The sequence below is a fragment of the Solea senegalensis genome, linkage group LG8, assembly GCF_019176455.1.
Source record: "Solea senegalensis isolate Sse05_10M linkage group LG8, IFAPA_SoseM_1, whole genome shotgun sequence".
NCBI lineage: Eukaryota > Metazoa > Chordata > Actinopteri > Pleuronectiformes > Soleidae > Solea > Solea senegalensis.
The window spans coordinates 27,004,323-27,029,306 of NC_058028.1; the positions used below are offsets into that span (position 1 = coordinate 27,004,323).

Consider the following 24,984-nt stretch of genomic DNA (forward strand, 5'->3'; position numbering starts at 1 on the left):
AGGTCATCCAGGACTTAATGTCTCTGAGACATTCCTGGAGTTGAACAACCTGATTTATTTCATCGGGCCACATTGATAAATATAGCTGTGTGTCATCTGCATAACAATGAAAGTGTATATTGTGCTTCCTACAAATGTTCCCTAGAGGAAGCATATATAAGGTAAAAAGTATAGGTCCAAGCACTGAACCTTGTGGTACTCCAAAATTAACTTTTGTTTGTAGTGAGGCTTTATCATTAACATGAACAAACTGGAATCTATCAGATAGGTATGATTTAAACCAGCAGAGGGCAGCACCTGTGATCCCAAGAGTCTGCTTCAAATGCAGCACTAACAGGACAAGTAAAGAAACTAGACCATTATCTGAAGCCAAGAGAAGGTTGTTACTAACTTTAACTAGTGCTGTTTCTGTGCTGTGGTTTAATCTAAAACCTGACTGAAAATCTTCAAACAGGCCATTAATGCGCAAATATTCACATAATTGATTAGCAACTGCCTTTTCTAAGATTTTGGAAACAAAGGGAAGATTTGATATAGGTTGGTAATTAGCTAAAAGATCTGGATCAAGGGTCGCTTTTTTGAGAAGGGGTTTAATAACTGCTATTACATATGGGGCACATATCCAGTTAATAATGATAGATTAATTTGAGTCAATATAGAGCTGTTAATTAAAGGATTTGGTGTGGATAGGATCTAACTGACAGGTTGATGGCTTGGATGATGGATGATGATAACTCTGGGAGATCTATAGGGGAGAAACTGTCTAACTGTGCACCTGGTGCTTCTAAAGCTCTTGTGCTAAAAGATTAGTCAGTCCCAATATGAGGGAGGAGATGATCATTTTTTTAATTGATGTTATTTTATTCACAAAAAAGCTCATAAAGTCATCACTGCTCAGTGTTAAAGGAATAGATGGTTCAGTGGAGCTGTGGCTCTGTGTCAGCCTGGCTACAGTGCTGAAAAGAAACCTATGATTATTCTTATTTTCTTCAATTAAAGAATAATAATAGGCAACTCTAGCTTTGTGTAGGGCTTTTTTGTAAGCTACAAAATCATCTTTCCAGGCTATATGAAGTTCCTCTAGGTTATTGGAACGCCATTTTCTTTCTAATCTAAGTACAGCCTGTTTAAGAGTACAAGTATTGGAGTTAAACCATGGTGCTCATCTCGTCTTTGATTCACCACTTTTTTTTCAGAGGGGCAACACAATCTAATGTAGTACGCAGTGAGGCTGCTGTACTATCAACACGGTTATCTATGAGGGTGTAAAATCACAATAGGTTCCTTCAGATGTACTGACATATGGGACCGAGTTAAATAAAGGTTGCACTGTCTCTTTGAATATATTAATATTATTATCAGACAGGCACCGGCTGTAGCTGTATTTCTTATTTATGTTATTGTAGTTCATTATTGTACAATTAAATGTGAGTAAATGATCAGTAAGGAGAGGGTTTTGAGGAACTATGTTTAAGTTATCAAAACCAATACCATAATTTAAAACAAGATCAAGGGTGTTACTAAGGCAATGAGTTGGTTTATTAACATGTTGAATAAAACCAGTTGATTCCAACAGCGAGTTAAATGCGCCGCTAAGACTATCATGGTCAACATCTACATGGATGTTGAAATCCCCTACAATTATGATTTTATCTGTCTCAAGCACTAACTCAGATAAGAATAAGGTGCAGGTGGACAATAAACTGTGACTATCATAATTGGTTTCTGTGATTTCCAACTAGGATGAGATAGATTAAGTATAAGGCTTTCAAACGATGAATATCCTGGTTTGGGTTTGGGATTGATTAATAATCTAGTATTAAAAATGGCTGCTACACCTCCTCCTCAGCCTGAGCTTCTAGGAATATGGGTATTAGCATGAGTGGGTGGAGTTGACTCATTTAGACTAACGTAATCTTCTTCATGTAAGTTTCAATTACACAGAATAAATCAATACAATTGTCGGAAATTAGATCATTTATTAAAACAGATTTTGAGGAGAGAGACCTTATATTTAATAGTCCACATTTAAAAGTGGTATTATTTGACTCTATTTTATTGTTGGTATTAATCTTTATTAAGTTAGAATGTCTAACTCCTCTTCTGTTTGTTATTGATTTATTTACTTTAGTTTTTACTTTAGTAGGTCGAGGGACAGACACAGTCCCAGACACAGGGTTTTTAATTGGTGACTGCTTGAAAAGAAGCACAGAGAAGTATGAAAGACTGCAGCTCTGTGTCCTGGTCTCAACTCTGGATTGTCATGGGTTTCTCATAAAATTTCCTAAGCTGCTAGATAAGAGAGCTGCTCCATCCAAAGTGGGATGGATGCTGTCCTTCCTCATGAGACCAGGTTTGCCCCCTAAAGTATAATAAACAAAATGCCACAAGCAATTCAAACCATATGAAACCCTAGGAAAGCAAATACACACCACAATAAAGTGACTTGTGTCCTGTATCCTCTCTGCCATTGTTGTTTAACAGCACGACAGTGACTAGGTAGCTGTCACGTCACCTGATGACGGACGCTCGCTCAGTTGAGTGAATCCTGAACTAATCATTTCTGTTTCCTTTCCTGCTGAGCTTATGCAGCTGCCTGCCATCATGTGGCGAAGGAAGGTACTGCATGAAAATGAACGAACGAATCACTCGGTTGAGTTAATCCTGAACTAATCATTTCTGTTTCCTGTTCTGCTGACTGAACTCATGCAGCTGTCTGCCATGTGGCGAAGGAAGGTACTGCATGAAAATGAACGAACGAACCACTCAGTTGAGTGAATCCTGAACTAATCATTTCTGTTTCCTGTCCTGCTGACTGAGCTTATGCAGCTGTCTGCCATGTGGCGAAGGAAGGTACTGCATGAAAATTAACAAATCACTCACTGAGATGACTCATTACTCCTGAGTCATATAAAAGATTAGTTCATTTTGAACGAAACATTCACGCACGACACATCACTACTTGGTGCCCCCTACTGGTAGATATGTGTAACACACATTGGCACCAATACATAACAAGTTATGAAAATTTTATTTTTGTGGAATTGTGTGGGCATATTACTGTAGTGGTATGAGGCACCACTGATTTAGTGGTTTGACTGCACTCCGGCCGCTCTGACTCATTAGCCAATCACTGCGCTTACCGAGGGGAGAAAAGTAGGCTGTGTCCCTCCTCCTGATCTCTTGCTCCCGGGTCGTTGTATGTGCCGCTAGCATCCGAGCACAGATCCGGTGTCTTCACCGCGGTCGAGCCGATCGTTCGTGGGCGGTGTTTATTGCTGCAACCAGAGCATTGTCTGCTGTTTGTGTTCTGCATGGTGGCTGTCTTCTCTGCCACGACTGATCTCTTCACCCCTCTCCCTCTTTGGATGGGATGTCAATGCACCCGGACTTATAACTGTAACTGTAACGCTAAGGCTAGCGCTAAAGCTAACGCTAAGGCTAACGCCAACGCCAAGTGTAAACACAGCTGATTAAGCACGGCTATTTGGCCGCTGTTTCGCCGCTGTTCTGCCGCTGTCCTGTTGCTCTGTGACTGTTGCTCCGACGGCCTGGTTCCGATCCGGTCGGCCGCCTGTGGTCAACCTGATTACCGTTGCTACGTGTGGTTGTATTGTGTGTGTGTGTGTGTGTGTCTGTAACTCGTACTGGATGCTACAAGTCTGCCCGAACTCTCAGTCACTCGCTAAGATTGTGAATTGTGTGTGTGTGTGTGTGTTTTAAGTGTAATCCGGCAAGGTTTGTTTGAATTGTTTAGTTATTTACTCTTTGTTTAATGGTTGAATTTATGTTAATACGATCCATTTGAGTTAAAACTGTCAAACTGGTTAATTGTTGAGTTTATCTCTGGCCAGAGACTCTTTTGTTTCTTGTGTTTGGTTGATTTATTAATATAATTTAACATTTTTCAGTTTATCAATTGATCATTTACATTTGGTTCCTTAAATTTGAGCCCGTTTAATTGTGTTTTCCTCTCCCCTTAGTGCTGAAGGCCGACGGTGGTGGTGGTGGTTCTCCTGGGTGGTGGTGGTCCTGTGTGCTGTGTGATCCCTTTTTAAGATTTTTTTGTTTACATGTCACCTTTTGCTGTGTGTGTGGGGTGTCCTCCTTTTTCTTTTGGATGTCACTTCCCCTACCAAACCCCTCCTCCAGCCGGTAAGCCTCAGACTACATCCCCCTTTTAGTTGGGCTCTCTTTTCTTTTTTTGTTACAGTGCCAATCTCATGATTGTTTTAATAATAAATTGTTAGTATGATCATTGAACTCCGTCTCATTCCCTCCCTGAGTAAACGAACCTGAGTGTCTTTTTGTTCTGAAAGTACTAGTCGACCTTTACTACTGGTCCTTGGGCCATAACCCAAGGTGGCGTTGTCGGTATCTGGTGTATAGCATAGTTATAACCCTCGTGTCGCCACATTACATTACATGTCATTTAGTGCATAGTGCAGTAAATGACAATTCATCATAACACTGGTATATGCTGTAATGTGGCTGCACATGGTTAAATCTGCACCAAACATTTGTGTTTAGACTGCAAATGCATGTTGTCCAAATGCTTTAAAGGTCACCATGTTCTTTGTGTAACAGGGTCAGTTATTACAGTATATATTTTTAAGGTACTGCAATTTATTGAACACCTGATATTTATTTTATTTGGCTTTTTATTTTATAATTACACAAAATGTATGTTTTAAGTTTTTATTTTTATATTTTACCCTGACACAGCAGGTTAAGTTGTCATGTGGAACCTTCATGATTTTCTGTTCCCCACGTTCACTTTTGGGGTGCCCACCCAGTATTTAAGGGTGTGTCTGCCCTCACCTCTCCCCTTCTGCTGTTGCATGTTGTGGGAGAGGTACGTGATGTGCGTTTGTGTGATTTCTGTATTGCTTAGCATTGTCATTATACTAATATGGAGATTATAATGCTAAATTTGACAAGCTGTACATGTTTATTTTTTAGAGGGCACGTTTCCTGTGTTTCAACTGCTGATGGGAGTTTACTTTTACTTGCCTTGTGTCAGGTATGTCGCTATGTGCTTTATTTTAATTTAATAATGGCCCTTTTGCTGTTGCATGTTGTGGGAGAGAGGAGAGACTGCAGTCGCCCGAGGTGCGTTCAAGGTCTGTCGGACCAAGTGTTAAAAGTTTCACTCACGTTTCGTCATTGGTCCATGCAAATGACTGTACGTAACTAGTTATTCTAAGTGTGGAACGCTGGACATTGAAGAGGAATTTAAACTAAGTTAAGCTGATAATGTGAATACCTTGTGTTTATATTGTGTGTGAAAAAAAACACACTATAAAACTATATACTTTTTTTGTGTGTACTTTGGGTAAAGGTGCCTGAATAGACCAACCCTATGCATGGGAAACGTGTAGAAGTCAATATTGTAAAAAATTCTGTCATGTAACTGTTGTATTGCAGCACATTGTGCAGTTTATAGTGCAAGGTTACTTTGCGTTCATTATGTCGGAGAGTGACAGTTTTATGGTTCATGCTATGGCTGGTCGTGGACGTGATGTCACCTTTGGGGTGGGGAGGGGCCAACAGATTTCTTCACTGTGTTATGGTAGGGGTAGGCCAGTGTTCCCCAGTGTTATGAACAACACAGTTGATCAGTCAGTTATTGACCCTCCATTAACCCCCTCTGCCAGCTCCATACCGATTTCTCAATCAGACCCTACACCTCCACAATTAGTTTCTGTTGATGCTCTCAGTGTTGTGATAACAGATTTGGTTAAAAGATTGGGGATAGCATTGTGGCCTACCTTAACAGTGTACATCAGCCAAGTACCACTCCGTCTCAGTCCCCGATCAGTCAGTTGTCTGACACCAAAGCTCCACCCTACTTCAGGGGTGATCATACTGATCTCTTCTCCATTCATGAATGGGAGGACATGATGAAATGTTACCTGAGTAGGGTTAAATGCGACACTCACACTGAGATGTATGATTTGATAATGTCAAGGCTAACAGGCAGAGCCAGAGATGTGGTCAAGGTGTCACTTCTGAGCAGAGTGCCATTGGCTTACCTACAGCTGTGTTTGACATATTGAAAGTTAACTTCAGTGAGTTGTCATTCTCCAATATGCCCATGAAGGATTTCTACGGCACCCTACCCCTTGCTGGTGAAAGTGTAATGGACTATTGGATTCTTCTTAACAAGTCCATGGATGCGGCTGAGGAATGCCTTCGGAGGCGGGGCAGATCTGTTGAAGACCCCAGTGTTGAAGTGGTCATGATGTTTATTAATCACTGCTCCGACCCCACTCTTGCCTCGTCTTTCCAGCTGAAAGCGCCTGAGCGATGGACTGCAGCTTAAGTTCAGGAGCATCTTGATATTCACATGAGAAAGGTGAGAAAGACAGTGATTGGATCTCGGCATGTGGTCAATCTGTCATCTCTCAGTCAGAGTCCTGTGACTGACACCTACCATCCTTTCAGCCCTGGTGCAGCTTGGGTCGCTTCAGTGGCTGATCAGCCCAACCTCTCTGTCATACCTCTACCTACCTCTAACCACTCCATGCCCAGTGATGTGATAGCTGTGTCATCTATTGCCTCTGTTGAATCAGCCACTGCTACCCCCAACTACTGATTCTGGTGTTCAGCAGGTCGTGGCTATGTTTGACAAGGTTCTGTCTTTGTGTAACGCTTCTCTTTCAAACAGTCAAAGGCTAGATGACCTCCGGCAACAGAACCGCCAAGCATCCAAGCACCAGTTTTCTCGCCCCAGTAGACAGCAGCGCTCTGAACCCTCCAGATGCAGAGTCTGTGATTCTGAGGACCATTCCACTAATGCACATTGCAGGCTGTACAGACTGTGCCTAACCTGCTTTGGCCCTGGTCATGTGAGGAATGCGTGCCCACAAGCAAACCGCTCCACTCCTTCCCCCTCTCCCTTCGGCACTGATTTAAACTAAGCCGCCCATGTGAAGAGAGGGATAGCATGGGCCTCACAAGTAACACCCTCGCTGAGAACCAAGATCCCCAGTCAATCTATGAGAACTGCTGCAGCGGTCTTCGAAGTGATTCGAAGTGATTGTTGTGAGGTCACATAGAGTGGAGGGAGCTAGTGACTTGTTTTATGCTCCGGTGACCATTGGTGGTCGGTCTACTCTGAAAGGGATGCTTGATTCAGGGAGCATGTCATGCACAGTCAGTGTGGAGGCGGAATCTAAGCTTAGAGCTGCTGGCGTCCTCTTGAACCCCCAGCCTGTCCCTGATAAGGTAGTTCTCGTTGGCTATGGTGGCTTGACAACACAACCGAAATGCATCTACGATCTGGACCTTGACATTTATGGTTTGAAATTCACAGTGCCAGCTTTCCTTGTTCCAGGACAGAGGGATGAGTTCATTATCGGGAGCAAAGTTATAAGACCAATGATACAAAGGATGAAGTCTGATGATAAATACTGGGAACTAATCCGTTCCAACACCTCTGACCCAGAGTGTGAGCGGTTTGTCCAGTTGTGAAGCTGCATTACCTGCTGGTCTGGTTCTGAGTTGCCTGACAAGATTGGCACTGTCAAGTTAAGACAAGCAGTTACACTTGCACCACAATAGGAGTATTTGGTGTGGGGGAAGTTACCAGGTGACAGCTCCTCTGTCACCTGGGAGCACTATCATTGCAGAGCCCACTTCTTCCTGGTCTGCACCTCGAAACATCATTGTTGGTCGAGTGGTAGCACCTATGTGGGGTGACCGCTGGGTTCCCATGAAGATCCTCAATCCAACCAAGAGCCCTGTTACACTGCGAAAGGTCTGTCACCTTACACTAGAAAGGTGACAGATGTTTTTCCATGTGTCGCAATGGAAGACCTTCCAATTTCACAGGGTGTAAGTAGGCCACAAGCAGGTCAAGTAACTGGTCCCTCGTCTGACCCAGGTGCTACCACCGATCCCTCTCAGTGGCTTGAAAATGGTGGTCTGGCAGACATCGACCTTGACGGCTGAGAAGTGTCACACGAATGGAAACAGCGACTGGCTGACCTTTTGCTTTCCTATCAAGATATTTTCTTCAAGGACAAGCTTGATTGTGGAGAGGCGAAGGGGTTTGTCCATCGCATTCACCTCACTGATGACCGCCCTTTTAGACTGCCTTACCGCTGGATACCTCCAGCACACTATCTTAAACTGAGAGAGGTGCTGTCTGAGATGGAATTGAAAGGTATTATCACCAAGTCTGTCAGTGAATACGCCTCACCACTTGTTCTTGTTTGGAAAAAGTCAGGAGACTTGCGGATCTGCACTGATTTCCGCTGGCTTAATGCCAAAACTGTCAAGGATGCCCACCCCTTGCCACATCAGGCTGACTGTCTTGCTGCGCTTGGAGGAAATGCCTTCTTCAGTACCATGGATCTCACTTCAGGGTTTTATAATATCCCCCTCCATGAGTCTGACAGACGGTACAAAGCCTTTACAACTCCTCTAGGCCTGTATGAATATAACAGACTTCCTCAGGGTCTGTGTAACAGTCCTGCATCTTTTATGCGGATGATGATCAGTGTCTTTGGTGATTTGAACTTTTCCAGCCTCTTGTGTTATTTGGATGACCTGCTGGTTTTCGCACCAACTGAAGATGAGGCCTTGAGACGGCTGGATCTGGTCTTCTCACGTCTTAGAGCCAACAATTTGAAGCTGGCACAGAAAAAATTTCACTTTCTTCGGAAATCTGTGAGGTTCCTCGGTCATGTTGTGGATGGCGGTGGTGTCTCTGTTGATCAAGAAAAAGTGAGGGTCATCTCTGCTTTCAAAAAGGAGGATCTCATGGATGGTGACGGGTGCACTCCATCCCAGCGTAAAATCAGATCTTTCCTTGGGATGGTCATGTATTACCAGCATTTTATTCCCAGCTGTTCCTCCCTTGCGAAGCCGTTGTATGCCCTGACAGCAGGCCAGAAGAGGAAAACTAAGGGCTCACCCGGTCGGCGGAGAGCTGGCACCTTCCGGATGCTAACCCCTCAAGACTGGACTTCTGCTTGTGACAGAGCATTCGACGACTTGAAAATGGCACTGCTCAATAGCATGGTATTGGCATATCCAGACTTTGACAGGCCATTCATCCTTTCAACCGATGCATCTCTTGATGGCCTTGGTGCCGTGTTATCCCAGGTACCTGTTGGTGAGGAGAGAGCACGACCCATTGCTTTTGCAAGCAAATCTCTCAATCGGAGTCAAGTCAATTACCCTGCTCATAGATTGGAGTTCCTAGCCCTTAAGTGGGCAGTTTGTGACAAGTTCAGTCACTGGCTCAAGGGTCACAGGTTCACTGTCTGGTCAATTAACAACCCTCTCACGCATATTTTGAACAAACCTAAGCTTGATGCATGCGAGCAGCGTTGGGTGTCGAAGTTGGCTCCATATTCCTTTGAGATCAAGCACATTCCTGGCTGATTGAATGTAGTCGCGGATGCCCTCAGCAGGGACCCTTTTGTGAAACCTTTTAGGGAGCAGCTGCTATGTGAGCCTTACAATGTGCTGTTGGGTCAAGCACAAAATGTTAGTGATGAACATGTGCAAGACTCTTTTCGTTTTACTTGCCTGCCCCAATCGCTGAACAATTCCCCTTCCTTGGCTGCGGTTGATGGTTCTCTATCTGCGGATGAGGTTTCCTCTATCCTTTCCTCCCTAGATGAGTGGGACTCTGCCCCGATGCAACGTGCCACCCCTGTTGCTGATCATCTCCTTGTTTTGGAGCCCGCTGGCCAGGATGTTCAGCCTTCCATGTCTCTCGCTGACCTTCAGTCACACCAGCAACAGGATACAGTCACCTCTAGGGTTGCACACTATGTCGAGAGGAAGCAGAGGCCCTCAAGGCGTGAACACTGTAATGAGAGCCAACATACCTTGAGAGTCCTAAAACAATGGGACAAGTTGACCCTCTTGAATGGAATCCTTTACAGGGTCATGAAAGATCCATTGACCAAACATAAAAAGTTTCAGTTTATCGTGCCTGAGTCACTGAAGGTGGACGTGTTACATGGTGTCCATGACCATGCTGGTCATCAAGGTCAACCACATACACTCGCTTTGGCCCGCCAACGTTTCTTTTGGTGTGATATGGAGAAGGACGTGCGTAATCATGTCAAGTGCTGCCAAAGATATGTTCTTAGCAAGACTCTTCAACCAGCCGCAAGAGCTCCACTGGAGAGTATTAATACATTTGTGTGTTGACTTTTGGTCAGCTGAAGATCATAACAATAAGTCAGTGGATATTCTTTTGAGTGCAAGTGCAAGTGCAGCTAGTGGCTCTCCTCCATCTGACTGGCATGGAACAGAGCTGTCGGTAGTGGGATCTGATGTTGCAGTGGCTGGACTGTCCCTTGCCGGTTCCCTCTCTAGTGTTGGTGGCCCTGAGGATGACCGTACTGCCTCATGGGTCCATGAGGTGGAACGATCTCCCCATCGACATCCGGACAGCTGAAAGCCTCCACATCTTCCGACGCCGACTAAAAACACATTTCTTCCGACTCTACCTCGACTAAGATGACAAAAAAAACTAAACAAAAAAAACTTGTACATGTTATGTTATGTTATGACTAGCACTTCATAGTTTAAAGTTAGTTTTTTTATTAATCCCCTTAGGGAAAGTATTCCTCTGCATTTTGACCCATCCTAGTTAGTTCCTAGTTTGTTCTACTTGAAGCTCTTACTTACTTCTAGCTCTTATTTGTACCCAAATGTTTAAATGCACTTTTGTAAGTCGCTTTGGATAAAAGCGTCTGCTAAATGACATGTAATGTAATGTAATGGGCAGGCTTCTGTGTGTGACAGCCCTGGCCCAGGCAGCCCCTCACCTTCCCCTGTTGCCTTGGCCACTCTTGCGGATAGCTTTGCTCTCAGCTCACCTGCTGCCCTCCCTGCTCCCCTGCCACATCTGACACCCGTCTCTTTCGATCTGTCTCAGGCGTTGGGTACGGAAGGCCAACTTGCCTCACGTTTTGGTAGGGTTATTAGACAAGTGTGCCGTTTGATCGAGTCTATGACTCAACTTGAGTCCATCCTAGTGGGTGAACCGCATTCTGGGTCTGTTGTTCATGCGTGAGATGTGTATTTGACATCAGTTTTTTTTTTGTGTGTGTGGTGTATTCCTGGATTGCTTTTCCTGATGATGTAATAATATGCTGTTGTATGTGGTATTTCTTTTTGACCCACATTGTTAGCCAGGGTGTGTGGTGTAAATGGTACCACGCTTTCTCTATGGAGTGTTATGAGCTCTTGCTAGGCACCGAGCAGGCCTCTAATTCTCTTATCCTTTCAGTAGGAAGCTGGTGTTGCTGTCTGAAATGGACGTGTGTTTCTGTTACGGCTGGTTTTGTGTGTGTGGTTTGTTAAACAACCTGGACTTTTGTGTAATTCTAGGGGGGTGAGTGTAACAGGTCAGTTATTACAGTATATTTTTTTTAAGGTACTGCAATTTATTGAACACCTGATATTTATTTTATTTGGCTTTTTATTTTATAATTACACAAAATGTATGTTTTAAGTTTTTATTTTTATATTTTACCCTGACACAGCAGGTTAAGTTGTCATATGGAACCTTCATGATTTTCTGTTCCCCACGTTCACTTTTGGGGTGCCCACCCAGTATTTAAATGTATGTCTGCCCTCACCTCTCCCCTTCTGCTGTTGCATGTTGTGGGAGAGGTACGTGATGTGCGTTTGTGTGATTTCTGTATTGTTTAGCATTGTCATGATGCTAATATGGAGATTATCATGCTAAATTTGACAAGCTGTACATGTTTATTTTATAGAGGGCACGTTTCCTGTGTTTCACATGCTGATGGGAGTTTACTTTTACTTGCCTTGTGTCAGTAATAAACAGAGACTGCCTCCAAAAGATATCCAGCGTACGGCGAATTCTTCACAACGCAGACCGCAAAACTACACCGGTTACATTTGCTCATGTTCATGTCCAAACCGTCCACCAGTCTCACAAATATCATTATTTTTGGGAGAAGGGTCACTGTGACCATGGCTTACTTCTCTAGTTGAAACATTAACGCCATCAAATAGTCTTGGACAACAGCTTAGTTTTTCTCCAACTTGCTAGGCAATAATACAGTTTAGAGATAGAACACTCATGTGTTGGAACCAAACACACCAGAGCCACATCTGAATGTCTCCAGTCTTTAAGTTATATCCAGACTTGCTGATTCCTTGACCTTTGACCTTTCCCTATATAATTTGACTTCCACAATATGAAAAGTGCCCGTCAAAGTGAGTCTCCGTTTGAAATACAGCAAAAATATTGTGACACAAGATGTCTCATTAAACTGTAATATAAATGATGTAATCTTGCAATATCCTGTTAACATGTTTCTGATCAATGATTTGCACATCCGGACCTTATATGTTTTGTCTTGTTAGTGTAGACTCAATATATTTTCCATCCTAAATAGATTTAATTTAGTGTAATTTTTATAATCCTGAATATCAAGATTTTTGAAAGAAGCAACCTGACCCAAAGAAAAATTTTAGCTGACACTAGAGCTTTGTCTAATGTTTTGTCTAATGTTAAACATCGCCTTAATGCATTTTGCAAGTTAATGGCTAAATTATTCACATCTCACACCACCACCGTTTAATCAGTTTTATCAATATCAAAACAACATTGACTAACAAAGGTGTTTTTTGTTTTCTTTAAATGGGTAGTCATCCATAAATCACTGGAAGAAATCTACAAGTCCATTTGCTACTGATTCAATAACTTTGGGTTAATTTGTGTTTCATCATTTCTTTTCTTTCCCCATCAGGTGCTGTTTTGTATTCTTTTCAGACTTCAGTAAAATAATGTAACTCTTTGGAACAAACAGGCAGAACAATAAGCCAAAGCTGGAGGCCAAGATGGCAAATGACTCAACTGCATCTGCATAATTTCCAGGGGAGCTGATATAAGCAGGGATGAATGCTAGCCACACAGCACAGAAGATCAGCATGCTGAATGTGATGAACTTGGCCTCGTTGAAGTTTCCCGGCAACTTTCGAGCCAGAAAAGCCAATACAAAGCACAGACAGGCCTGTAATCCAATATATCCAAGAATGCACCAGAAAGCCAGACTAGAGCCCACACTACACTCCAGTATGATCTTTGAATGTTCATATTGTGTATTTCTGGATGGAAACGGGGGAGCATCAATGAGCCAGGCAGCACAGATAACCACCTGAACCAAAGTACAACTGGAGATGATGGTCCTCTGCTGTTTAGGCCCCAGCCACTTCATGATGTTGTGCCCTGGCCTGGTGGCAGTGAATGCAGCCAGTACCACCAGGGTCTTCCCCAGGATGCAGGAAATACACAGTGAAAATGTGATGCTAAAGGCAGTGTGGCGCAGCATGCAGGACCAATATGTTGGCTTTCCAATGAAAAGTAGAGAACAGAGGAAACATAGAGTCAGTGCAAACAGTATGAAGAAACTGAGCTCAGAGTTATTCACACGGACGATGGCTGTGTGTCTGTGACAGAAAAAGACTCCACAGACAGCCAGAGTGAAGCAGGTTCCCACAACAGACATCACTGTTAGGGCTATTCCTAATGAATCGAAGGTCAAGTACTCCACTTTCTTGGAGATGCAGGCTGTTCTGCCGTTGTTTGACCAGAAGTCTACAGGACAAATTGCACAATCTACTGAGTCTAAAGGGAAGAAAGTATGAACAATTTTCAGTATTGCATTACTTCTGTGCTACAATTGTAAGAATGGATTTGCTTTGACTGTTTATTGTTCTGCTCAAACTCACTTGTCTGATTGCTAATTTTGCCGCTGTCACATGGTACACAGTCAAAGCAGCAGATAGGCTCCCCATGACGGACAGCCTTCCGGGAGCCTGGAAGACAACTGGCACTGCACACAGACACTGGCACCTAGAGTGGAAAGACCATGTGGTGATATTGGTCAATTTTATTGGTTAATCTATTGACATGTGGAAAATTGCTCAAATTGCACAACTTGTCAATAATTAATTTGTTTATTTCTAGTGTTTCTCAAGTGTGTTTAACACAGTGTTTTGAGTTTTATGTTCATTATATCTATTTGGCCTGTCTAGTTTACAGGTATGCCGGTACTCAGCAAACAGCCTTTTGATGGTCACATGGTTACAAGCTGTACACTGAGGACTGGGTTCCTGCCCATAAGCTATTCCATAACCTGTGGTTCTGTTAAATAGTTTTAGCTGTAGATCTATGAGAGCTCTTTCAGAAGCATTTGTTGTCATGAAGAATGATTCATTCATTGTCTACTGCTATAACATGCACAAGAGGGGTCGCAGGGCGCCAGAGCCAATCCCAGCTGACATTAGACACAAGGCGGGGTCAGACCCAGGACGGGTCACCAGACCAGCATACAGAGACAAACAATCATTCACTCTTATATTCCATAAAGAAAGATCCATGAGGAAAACAACAGGGGATAGTAGGTCACCAATCACATTACCACTGGGCTTTGAATCTCCATTGTGTATGAAAACAAACGACCCTGTATAAGATCCAGTCTTTTCTGTCCACCTGACTTACCTCCATCTCAACCTACAGAACTTCAACAGTTGGCATCTGATGAAGGTAAAAACACAGTGTGAGCAGCTTGCCTCACTCTGATGTCCTGCCCACATTATCCTGTCCTCCTGGATCAACAGCTCCTCTCCAACAGCCTTGGTTCCATCAAACAAACCCACATTGACAAATTCAATGTTTCCTTCTGTGCCTCTCTGCCAATTGATGATATCATAATAGGGTACAGAGTCGCCCTTGGCATCAAAGTCCACCTCCTCCCCACCAATCTGAAAGTTCACTTCCTGGAGGTAGTGTTGTAGCTTGAAAATGAGGAAATGTGTAAAATGAAACACTAAATTGAAGGTTTTCATTCTTCAGAGTTTTAAGGTTTAAGGCCCTTAAAAATACTCTCTTAATTGGCACAGCAGTAGAAATGTAACGTAACATTAAAGTGAACACATCACATGGAAATGAAAACATGTTGACCCACATTGCTAAGTAAATCAATGTCAATATTGATCAGAAATAATTATAATTATCTTTTTGGCCATAAGTGAGAAGTCCAGTGCTGTGTTTACAATGGAACAATGAACAATTTAAAAATATTCATAAACACATTTCAATAAGATTTAAATATATTTAGATTTTTTTAGAACACAGAAAATATGTAACATGTACAGTATGTTACATGACTTTGGTAAATGGGAGATAGTTATCATGGTCTGAATCCCACCTACAATACTTACAAGGCCCACCATTGTGCTTTGACCCACTGTGTGTAATAGTAAATAAATAGTGGATTATACAGTACCTGCCAAGGTTGTATGTTGTTGCTCTGAGCACATGAGTTGTTCTGGAAAGGCCCCCTCCCTGGCTGACAGCGTAGGAGGTTGTGCAGGGAATGAGCAATGGCATATACAGCCTTATAGACATTATAGGCGACTCTAGGGCTGGATGTATTCATGTAGGCTGAGTGCTGTTCCAGCAGAGACTCCTGACCAGAGCAGGGCGGCATCTGGGTGACGGAGGATGGAAAAGGACTGCAACCATACAGAGACTCCCACAGCTCATGCACCAGCACATTGTCAGGATATATCTTAGGGTTTATTGTCTGCAGGAAGGCACCCAGTGTGGGGATATGACCTTTTCTGATGCCAAACCCAATGGTTCCTCCCATGTAAGGGTAATAATCTCTCCCTGAAAAGACTGATGCTGTGACCAAGGCTTCACCTGCCACCCACTGGATTCCAGTGATGTTCTGAGTCATGTAGTCTTTCAAGAAAGGTGTCATCTCCCCCTCAGCTGCAAATACCACCACCACTTTTGCAGTAGAGCTACACATAACCTGTACAGACAGTCAGATAATGTATATGTAGACAGGGTTTTACAAGGAGACAAACACAACTGAGTGACATTAAGAAAAACACAGATGTACACTGTGAAAACCAACTAGTATTACTATTGACCTTAGTATAAGGCAATATTTTAGGTGTTCATTTTAAGAAAATACTTGTTTGCCATAGTCAGTTTCATATTTATGTTTACATGATTCATCTTTTCTTTTTGTACTTTGGTATTAACATTTGGCGTATTCCTCCAGCTCTACTCGCCTCGCTTCGGCACGGCACGCTTAGGTTGCATCTCCACTACAAAAAAGTACCTACTTACCGTGGGCGGAGTCATCACTGCTGGGCTGAGTAAAACTGCGGTGACTTTGTTTTATATGCGACACACACACACACACACACACACAAACACAAACACACACACACGAGTGACTAGTGACTTTACACCAGACTTCTGTAGTTGTAGGAGATAACCCACATCTTTAGGATTGTAAAGTAGTTTTAACTGATCTATACTTTGGCGCTGAACCTCACCGGAGCAGGTACTTAAAAATAATATCTGGTATCAGGTATTATTTGATAGGTTGCTTCTTAAACCTTGGCGTGGTGAGGCGAGTACAGATGGTGGAAATGCGGCAATTGTCTCTTGACTTCTGCTCTCCCCCAATAGTTCCACCCATGACATTATTCATCTGGTCATGTTTTATGAGCTCTTCATTTTATGGACATTTTCTTATGTTTTACAATTCTGGTCTTTTTGTCATTTTTGATTGAAAGCACAAGTACTGAGCTATTTTGGACTTAGTTACTGTAAGTGATGTTCTTAGGAAAGAGTCTTTTGATACATGGTTACAGAGTTACCCCTCCTGGAGCTAATCATGGTGGACGGGTTTCCCAAGGCAAACAGGTCCTAGGTGAGGGACCAGACAAAGAGTGGTTCAAAGACCCCAATAAAGAAAAACACAAATGGACCACACTGTCCCTCACCCAGACGTGGGTCAACGGGGCGCCCCTCTGGAGCCAGGGCTGGGGGAGTGGCACAATGGCAAGCGTCTGGTGGTCGGGCCTACACCCATGGGGCCCAGCCAGGCACAGCACAAAGAGGCAACATGGGTCCCCCTTCCCATTGGCTCACCACCTGTGGAAGCGACCATGGAGGTCGGGTGCAGAGTGAGTTGGGTGGTGGTTGAAAGTGAGGACCATGGCAGTCCGACCCTCGGCTGCAGAAGCGGCTCGTGGGCTACGGAGCTGGTGCGTGAGGTTGAGAGGTTTCTACTAGATGTAGTCAGGCACACCTCGACACACAGCTTGGGCTCTGGAACCAGCCTCCTTGAGAGGGGTTGGGCTCTTTTCCACTATGGAGTTGTCCCTGGTGAGAGACGCCGAGCGGGTGTGGGCATACTCATTGCCCCCCGGCTCGGGGCCTGTGCATTTGAGTTCACCCCGGTAGAAGAGAGGGTGTGGGGACGGGTACTGACTGTTGTTTGTGCCTATGCACCCAGAGTACCCATCCTTTTTGGAGTCCCTGGAGGGGGGTGCTAGAAAGTACTCCTGCTGGGGATTCCCTCGTTCTGCTAGGGACTTCAATGCTCATGTGGGCAATGACAGTAAGAGCTGCACCCCCAATCTGAACCCGAGTGGTGCTTTGTTGTTGGACCTCTGTGCTTGTCATGTTCAAGCATAAGGTGTCCATATGTGCACTTGGCACTTGGATACCCTTGGATACCCTTGGCTGTGAGTCAATGATCAACTTTGTAGTTGTGTCATCAGACCTGAGGCCATATGTCTTGGACAATCGGGTGAAAAGAGTGATGGAGCTGTCAACTGATAACCACCTGGTGGAGAGTTGGCTCCAATGACATGGGCGGATGCCAGTCAGGCCTGGCAGACCTGAAGGTATTGTGAGGGTCTGTTGGGAATGCCTGGCAGAGTCCCCTGACGGAAAGAGTTTCAAGCCCCCCCTCCGGCAGAACTTCGACCATGTCCTGAGGGAGGCGTTTGGTGAGACCATGGAAAGCAATTTCTGGACGGCTACGAGAAGGTTCTGGTCAATGCTCCGGCGACTCTGGCGGGGGAAGCAATATACCATCAACACTGTGTACAGTGGAGATGGGGTGCTGCTGTCCTTGACTCGGGATGTTGTTTGTCAGTGGCGGGAATATTTCGAAGATCTCGTCAATCCCACTGACACTTCTTCCAATGAGGAAGCAGGGTCTGGGGACTCAGGGGTGGGCTCTCCTGAGGTTACTGAGGTGGTTAAAAAGTTCCTCAGTGGCAAGGCTCCGGGGATGCCCAACCACTCTACATGTGCTTTGTGGACTTGGAGAAGGCGTTAGATCGTTAGACCGGCAGTAAGTCGGATCCGTTTCTAGTGGAGGTTGGACTCTGCCAGGGCTGCTCTTTGACACTGATTCTGTTCATAACCTTTGTGGACAGAATATATAAATGCAGTCAGGTCGTTGAGGGAGTCCGGTTTGGTGGGCTTAGGATTGGGTCTCTGCTTTTTGCTTCATCGGGTCGTGATCTTCAACTCTCACGGAGCAGCCAGGTGTGAAGCGGCTGTGGTGAGAATCAGTACCTCCAAATCTGATACCATGGTCTTCAACCACAAAAGTGTGGAGTGCCCTCTTCAGGTCGGGGGTGAGATCCTGCCCCAAGTGGAGGAGTTTAAGTATCTCGGGGTCTTGTTCACAAGTGACGGAAAAATGCAGCAGGAGATGGACAGATCGCTGCGGCATCTGCAGTAATGCGGACTCTGCATCGGTCTGTCTTGGTGAAGAAGGAGCTGAGCCGAAAGGTGACGCTCTCAGTTTATCAGTCAGTCTACTTTCCTTTCCTCACCTATGGTCATGAAGTGTGGGTAATGACTGAAAGAACGACATCGCAGATACAAGCGGCCAAAATGGGTTTCCTCTGCAGTGTGTCTGGGCTCTCTCTTAGAGATAAGGTGAGAAGGTAATCCGGGACAGGCTCAGAGTAGAGCCGCTACCAGATGAGGTGGCTCGGGCACCTAGTTAGGACGCCTCCCTGGTGAGGTGTGCCACAAATGTCCCACTGGGAGGAGGGCCCGGGGAAGACCAAGGACTTGTTGGAGAGACTCTGTTTCTCAGTTAGCCTGGGAACGCCTTGGGATGCCCCCAGAAGAGCTTGACGAAGTGGCCAGGGAGAGGGAAGTGGTAAAATTGATGGATGGTTACCGAGTTACAATTCATGTCATGACTCTCTTCTCCTTTCTGGATCTAATATAGGCCTGGTGAGATAAATAAACGGAAGTGAGACAAAGATAGAGTTTTCTCCTGGAGTGTCTACATTTAATGACCACAGTAGGTCCACAAATAGGAGTTTTAATGGTTCTATGTGTTAATGTGTGTTAGCAGCACAAAAGTGTCTTTTAGAGAAACTCATTAACGCTATAAAAACTTTAAAACTAGAGTTCCAGAGGGTGTTATTATTTTATCTTGTGAATGTGTAAGAACAAATTAAAGGGGTGATGGTGGTATGATCAGTGGTAGAGTGAATTGTCTTTCAACTGAAAGGTTGAGGAGTTGATTACTGGCTCCATGAGTCTACATGCTGATGTTTCTTTGGGCAAGACACTTAACCTCACTGTGCCAGCTGTGTGTGAATGGGTTTGAAAGAAGTGTGATAAAAAATGTGCTCCACATTCATGCAATATATAGATGTTTGATTTTATGTGAATTGGTGAATGACAAAAACTGTAGTGTAAAGCAGCTTTGAATCGTCATAAACACAGAAAAGCTCTCTATAAATACAAACCATTTAACATTTAAAGGTAGAAGTCAATAGTGCCCACAATGCTTTCATACCTTCATGATCCTTAGTCCCACCTGGCGAGTGTAGAGCAGAGGAATAATTTCTTGGTACGCTACACATACTTTGGTGACCTGTAATTCTCTCAGTAAACCTTTTGCAGCAAAGCGGCCATAATCATGATCTCCTCGCAGCAGCCCCACCCAAGTCCAGTTAAAGTGCACCAGCAGCTGTGCAATGGCTTTCACCTGGGCTCAACAGAAAAAGACAATCACTCACTCAGTTTCCTATCACAGACATTAAAAAAAACTTTCATTAATGAACAGCAATATCTTCATAAATTAGTTGGTGTTGCGCCCTGTTATAACATGTCTGTATTCTGTAAATGATAAAGCATGGAAGTTTGGCGAAACAAAGAAATATTGATGTGTTATTGAATAGGGACACAACATATATGCATTGTTAATAAAATGTAAGCAGTGCTGTATATATAAGACTCTCAAACAAGCAGAAAGACTTACAATGAATCAATAAAAAGAATTATAATAATAAAGGATTATCAACCATGATTATTATAATGACCAACACTGAAAAGAAAACTAACATAAGAAAGAGGAAAACTTATATGCTTTATATGTTATATATATATATATATATATATATATATATATATATATATGTATATATATATATACATATATATGTATATATATATATACATATATTTATATATACATACAGTATTGGCTATATATATTTAATATAATATATTTGAATATTAATTAATATTATTATATATATTCCAATATTAATATTTAAATCCTTTTCTTATGGCGTATTTCCACCGGCAATACTCTAAGTAGCATTTCCTGGTACCAGGTACTATTTTTAGCACCTGCTCCGGTGAGGTTCCAAAAGTGTGCTGAGTAGGTACTATGCGATTATTGGTCAGACTGCCATAACAGGAAAAGACGTCCCACACAGATATCAAGCCGAACAGTGCCAAACTGTGGATCAGTTAAAACTACTTAACAATCCTAAAAATGTGAACTAATCTCCAACATCTACCAGGGAAATCTCTATATTTAACAGAGGAATCTGGTGTACTTAGGGACTGCACAGCTGACCACGAGCTGCATCACAGACCCTGCCACTGTAGTCTGTGGAGTAGGAGACCGTGCTCCGGAGACGTGTGGACAGAAATCAAGCCAAACATTGCCGAACTGTAGATCAGTTACTGGTGTAAAGTCACTAGTGTGTGTGTGTGTGTGTGTGTTTGTTTGTGTGTCGCGTATAAAAACTAAGTCACTGCAGTTTCACGCCGCCTCGCAGTGATGACTAGGTACTTTTTTTGTAGTGGAGATGCAACCTAAACCGTGGCGTGTCGTGCTGAGGCGAGGCAAGTAGAGCCGTTGGAAATACGCCAATAGTGTTTTAAGATTTGCCTCTTTGTTTATTTAATTTGACAGTTTAAAGCTTTGAAGGTAGTTGTAACAATTATTTCTGATGACAGAGTAGGAAATGTGTTGAGCTTTGACTGAAAACAGTAACTGACCACATGTTTTATATTTTACCTGGTAGTCATCATTAGGAATTACTCTGAAGAAGGTTGGATATTTTTGTCTGTCTGACAAACATGCACATGAAGAAGCGTAGCTGATCTGTGTGAAAACAGAGTGCAGTGTTAATCAGAAAAGAAAAGAAAAACATTTTTGTGATGATTGACATAAATAAAAGTCACTGTTACCATGGGGATCTTGAATAGCTGCAGGATTCTCGACACAACAATAGACCGAGCAGATCCAGAAGCCCCAATCACAGCGAGGAGTGATGAGACATTTGTGCACATAGAAGAGTTTTCCTCACTCACTCCATTCAGCATCGATAAAACAGCCCTCTGTCCTGTCAGTGGATATCCACATGAATCAAAGATTTTGTAGCCAAGTGTGTGATTCGGCAACAGCACTGGATTCTGGTTTATCTCCTCCACTGCCAGTCTCATAGTCTGAGCCCACCGGAAAGCCCTTGGATCAATTCTGTGGCTGATACAGATGAATGTATTCTGTTAATTTAACATCTATAATTATTATCAACACATTCAGTCCATTTTATATTAAGACTGCAAAATTAGACATAATTCACAGGAAAAAGTAAGTCAAATCCTCCCACTATCATCTATGAAACTCACCCATTGCAATTTATCGGTGGTGGTCTGTAGGTGCCGTTAAGGTCTGGCATTTTCAGATTAAAATGCAGGGGGAAAATCCCACCAATGACATAGTCACCCTGGACCACAAAGCCTGGTTGGAAGCTGTTTAGAAGAGTGCACTTTGAGGCTGCTGGTGGAGCTGCAGTGGTGATGCTGGAAAGTAAGCCATCCGTTAACGTGAGGACACTGACAGCAAAGTAAAGCAAAGAAAATAAAGTAAGTGAAGTCATAATGTTTCTCTGTGCTGAGGAGAGAATGAGAGGGACAGAGCAAAAGATAAGGCACTTTATAATCTCAACCTTCTCAGTCTGGCATCTTATTAAAGACAGAATGGCTTTGGATTGGACAGCAGTCCACAATCAGGAAGTGGGTTAATGCAAACTGTGGGAAAAAAAGCTAAGGGCCAAGACAAAGAAAGCAAAAACAAAGAGAAATACACAAACAAGTACAGTCTCATATGATTATGTACCTGTTATTATTTGTTTTTTGACGCAAAGATGCAACATACAGTTGTGTCTCTCGTGATTTCTGTTTGGTCCTTGTCAAAAGATGAAAGTAAAGACTCAACTAATGTCCTTTTCCTTTTTTAAGGTGTTTGGGTCTCTGTTTAGTATTTCTGACATATTTTCAAGTACTTCAAATTTGAAAGTATATATATGAAATTTGGCAGGGTGATCAGACCAAGAACTGGACAAAGATCAAGTGACCTATTGAGTGTAACTCCTTCTGAATCAGAATCAGAATCAGAATCAGAAGAGCTTTATTGCCAAGTACGATTTGCACATACAAGGAATTTGTTCTGGTGTCATTGGCGCATAACAAGCATACAAAATTTTTAAGACTTGTACAGATCATCTGTGTAATCTTTAAACATTAAACATGAAAAGTTTCTAAAAGTTCCAAGCTACCTTACAGGGTGTGTCTGTGGAACAGCAGTGAATTTGCATGATCACTATGAAACGCACAACTTAGACTTCCTACATATCACAAGTGAAATTGTATCAAACATCTCTTGGTGACATATAATCCAATTCATGTATGAAGCACATAAAAAACAGCAGACCATAGTGCTGTACAATAGTCATTAAGTAATTGATGTAAGCAGAGGTAGAGCTACCTGTTCAGCATTTCTGCCTGAAGCACCTCTGACGGTGCTGTTTGGCTGGCTGCAGGGTTGTCAGCCAAGAGCCATCCTTCATAGATGTTTCGCTCCTTCAATCTAGGAACATCTCAGGGTGTTGGAGCAGTGAGAGGGACTGTAGAACCTGATAACGTAATAAATCCCTGATAATGTAATAAAAATGTGCACTTGAGTCCATTGAAAATGTAATAAAACCTGATAATGTAATAACTTCCTGACAATGTAATAAAGTGCATTTCCCAATAATGTAATACACTTTTTACCAAAAATGTAATAAAGTATTACATTAACGGGAGGTTATTACACATCAGGTTAGCCTTCATTTTGCAGGTCCTGATAATGTAATAATTCCACAAAATTGTAATAATTTAACAGCAGACCACCCGTTACTTGGGTTCAAGTGGTGATACTGTGTAAGCAACACAAGCTCGAGAGCTCTAGTGCCACCAGCAGGACAAAGTTGGACATGCATGTATGTACATTAACTTTTGACTTGTTCATCCGTTTTTCACAAACGATGTATCACTGGAACCCTTGGGCCAAGCGTTATGTGGCTATATTGTTATTAGCTATAGCTCAGTATTGTTGTTTTAAAATGCATATGTTACGCACATCAAAACTTGTGTTCGATCAGATGATCGTATAATAAGCTGTAACAGGAGCATGTGAGCATCTGCTATTAACATGAATAATAAACCAACCGAATGTGCAGGGCCGCTGTTAAGCTTTTGGGGGCCCTAAGCATAATTGGTCATGGGTGCAGTGACTCTGCTGATGTGCTTATAATGTGTGAATGACACAGTTTTGTGTATGAAGTATTGATGCTTATGATTTAGCAACTCTCTGAGCACATCATCATCATTCAGATCAAAAAAATTAAATATTACAACTAAAAGTAGCCTCCTGACTAAAATGGACTATGCAACAATGAGTTAGGGTTGTATTTACTGCAACTGCACTGCAAACTGTTATTTCACAAAGAAAAGAAACAACAACAACTAAAACAGATGATGGAAATATGACTACACTAGTGTAAGGACAAGAAATTACAACAGAATAAGTATGGTCTGGAGGAGAATAATGAAGCTTGGCAGTGGCACAGTGATGCTCTGGGGCTTCTTCACTTGGATTAAGGTTAGGGGACAGATGGATTCAATCAAGTATCAGGAAATCCCAGGAGAAAATGTCATGCTGTCTGTGAGGAAGCTGAAGCTTGGGCGTCATTGGATCTTCCAACCAGACAATAATCCCAATCATAGTCCACCAAGGCTTGATTTCAGAAGAAGTCCTGGAAGATACTAAAGTGGCCATCACTGTCGTCTGACTTGAACTCCATTGAAAGTCTCTGGTAGGATTTGAAAAAGGTGGTTGCAGCACGCAAACCAAAGAATATTAGTGAACTGGAGGCCATTGCCCATGAGGAATAGGTTAAGATTCCTCAGGAACGCTGCCAGAAGCTGGTGTCTTACACTATGTATTATGTTTGCAGCAGGTCATAACAGTAAAGGGAATTGAATGTGGCATTTTGTGTTGAACTTGAAGAAACCATTTGTAATATTAGTTGTGATAAGCTATTTAAATTGTTTTTGTTTGATGTGTCTATTGCAAACAGCTGTTAGTTTGTACATTTGCCAATAAACCTAATTTGTAGCAGAATTAATAATTTTGTCAGTGGAGTGCATATATATATACATATATATATATATATGCACTCCACCCACAAGACCATCTGACACTTCTCAAGATGTGTAGTGGTAGATTGAGTCATCTTTGAACTGGAAAGTTATGGGTTCAATTCCCGGCTATGCTTGTCTACATGGGCAAGCAACTTAACCCCACTGTGCCAGCAGCGTGTGAATGGGTATGAAAGAGTGAGTGAATGGGTGAATAGCAAAACTGTAGTGTAAAGTAGCCAGAATGAATCAAGACTAGAAAAGCTCTATATAAATACAGACCATTTATCAATGTTGTTTAACAGGCAATTCAAATAGGTTTCATTACTTCACCCCACAGAGTTGGAGTGAAGTAT

At 42.8% G+C, this 24,984-nt stretch overlaps 3 protein-coding genes across 3 annotated transcripts; all 3 read right to left on the reverse strand.

The window, feature by feature from the left end:
* Window positions 1-12,585: 12,585 nt before the first annotated feature.
* Window positions 12,586-14,518, reverse strand: LOC122773611 (extracellular calcium-sensing receptor-like). Its single transcript, XM_044032402.1, has 3 exons — window positions 14,513-14,518; window positions 13,741-13,864; window positions 12,586-13,636 (listed from the first exon to the last, which is right to left on the reverse strand). The coding sequence occupies exons 1-3, from the start codon at window positions 14,516-14,518 to the stop codon at window positions 12,735-12,737; spliced, it is 1,032 nt and encodes a 343-aa protein (XP_043888337.1). The 3' UTR covers window positions 12,586-12,734.
* Window position 14,519: 1 nt separating this feature from the next.
* On the reverse strand, window positions 14,520-19,843 carry LOC122773612 (extracellular calcium-sensing receptor-like). Its single transcript, XM_044032404.1, has 4 exons — window positions 19,662-19,843; window positions 15,300-15,833; window positions 14,640-14,808; window positions 14,520-14,524 (listed from the first exon to the last, which is right to left on the reverse strand). The coding sequence occupies exons 1-4, from the start codon at window positions 19,665-19,667 to the stop codon at window positions 14,520-14,522; spliced, it is 714 nt and encodes a 237-aa protein (XP_043888339.1). The 5' UTR covers window positions 19,668-19,843.
* An 869-nt stretch (window positions 19,844-20,712) lies between these two features.
* Window positions 20,713-22,046, reverse strand: LOC122773613 (extracellular calcium-sensing receptor-like). The gene is made up of 4 exons (XM_044032405.1): window positions 21,794-22,046; window positions 21,353-21,647; window positions 21,242-21,266; window positions 20,713-20,765 (listed from the first exon to the last, which is right to left on the reverse strand). The coding sequence occupies exons 1-4, from the start codon at window positions 22,042-22,044 to the stop codon at window positions 20,713-20,715; spliced, it is 624 nt and encodes a 207-aa protein (XP_043888340.1). The 5' UTR covers window positions 22,045-22,046.
* Window positions 22,047-24,984: the final 2,938 nt, after the last annotated feature.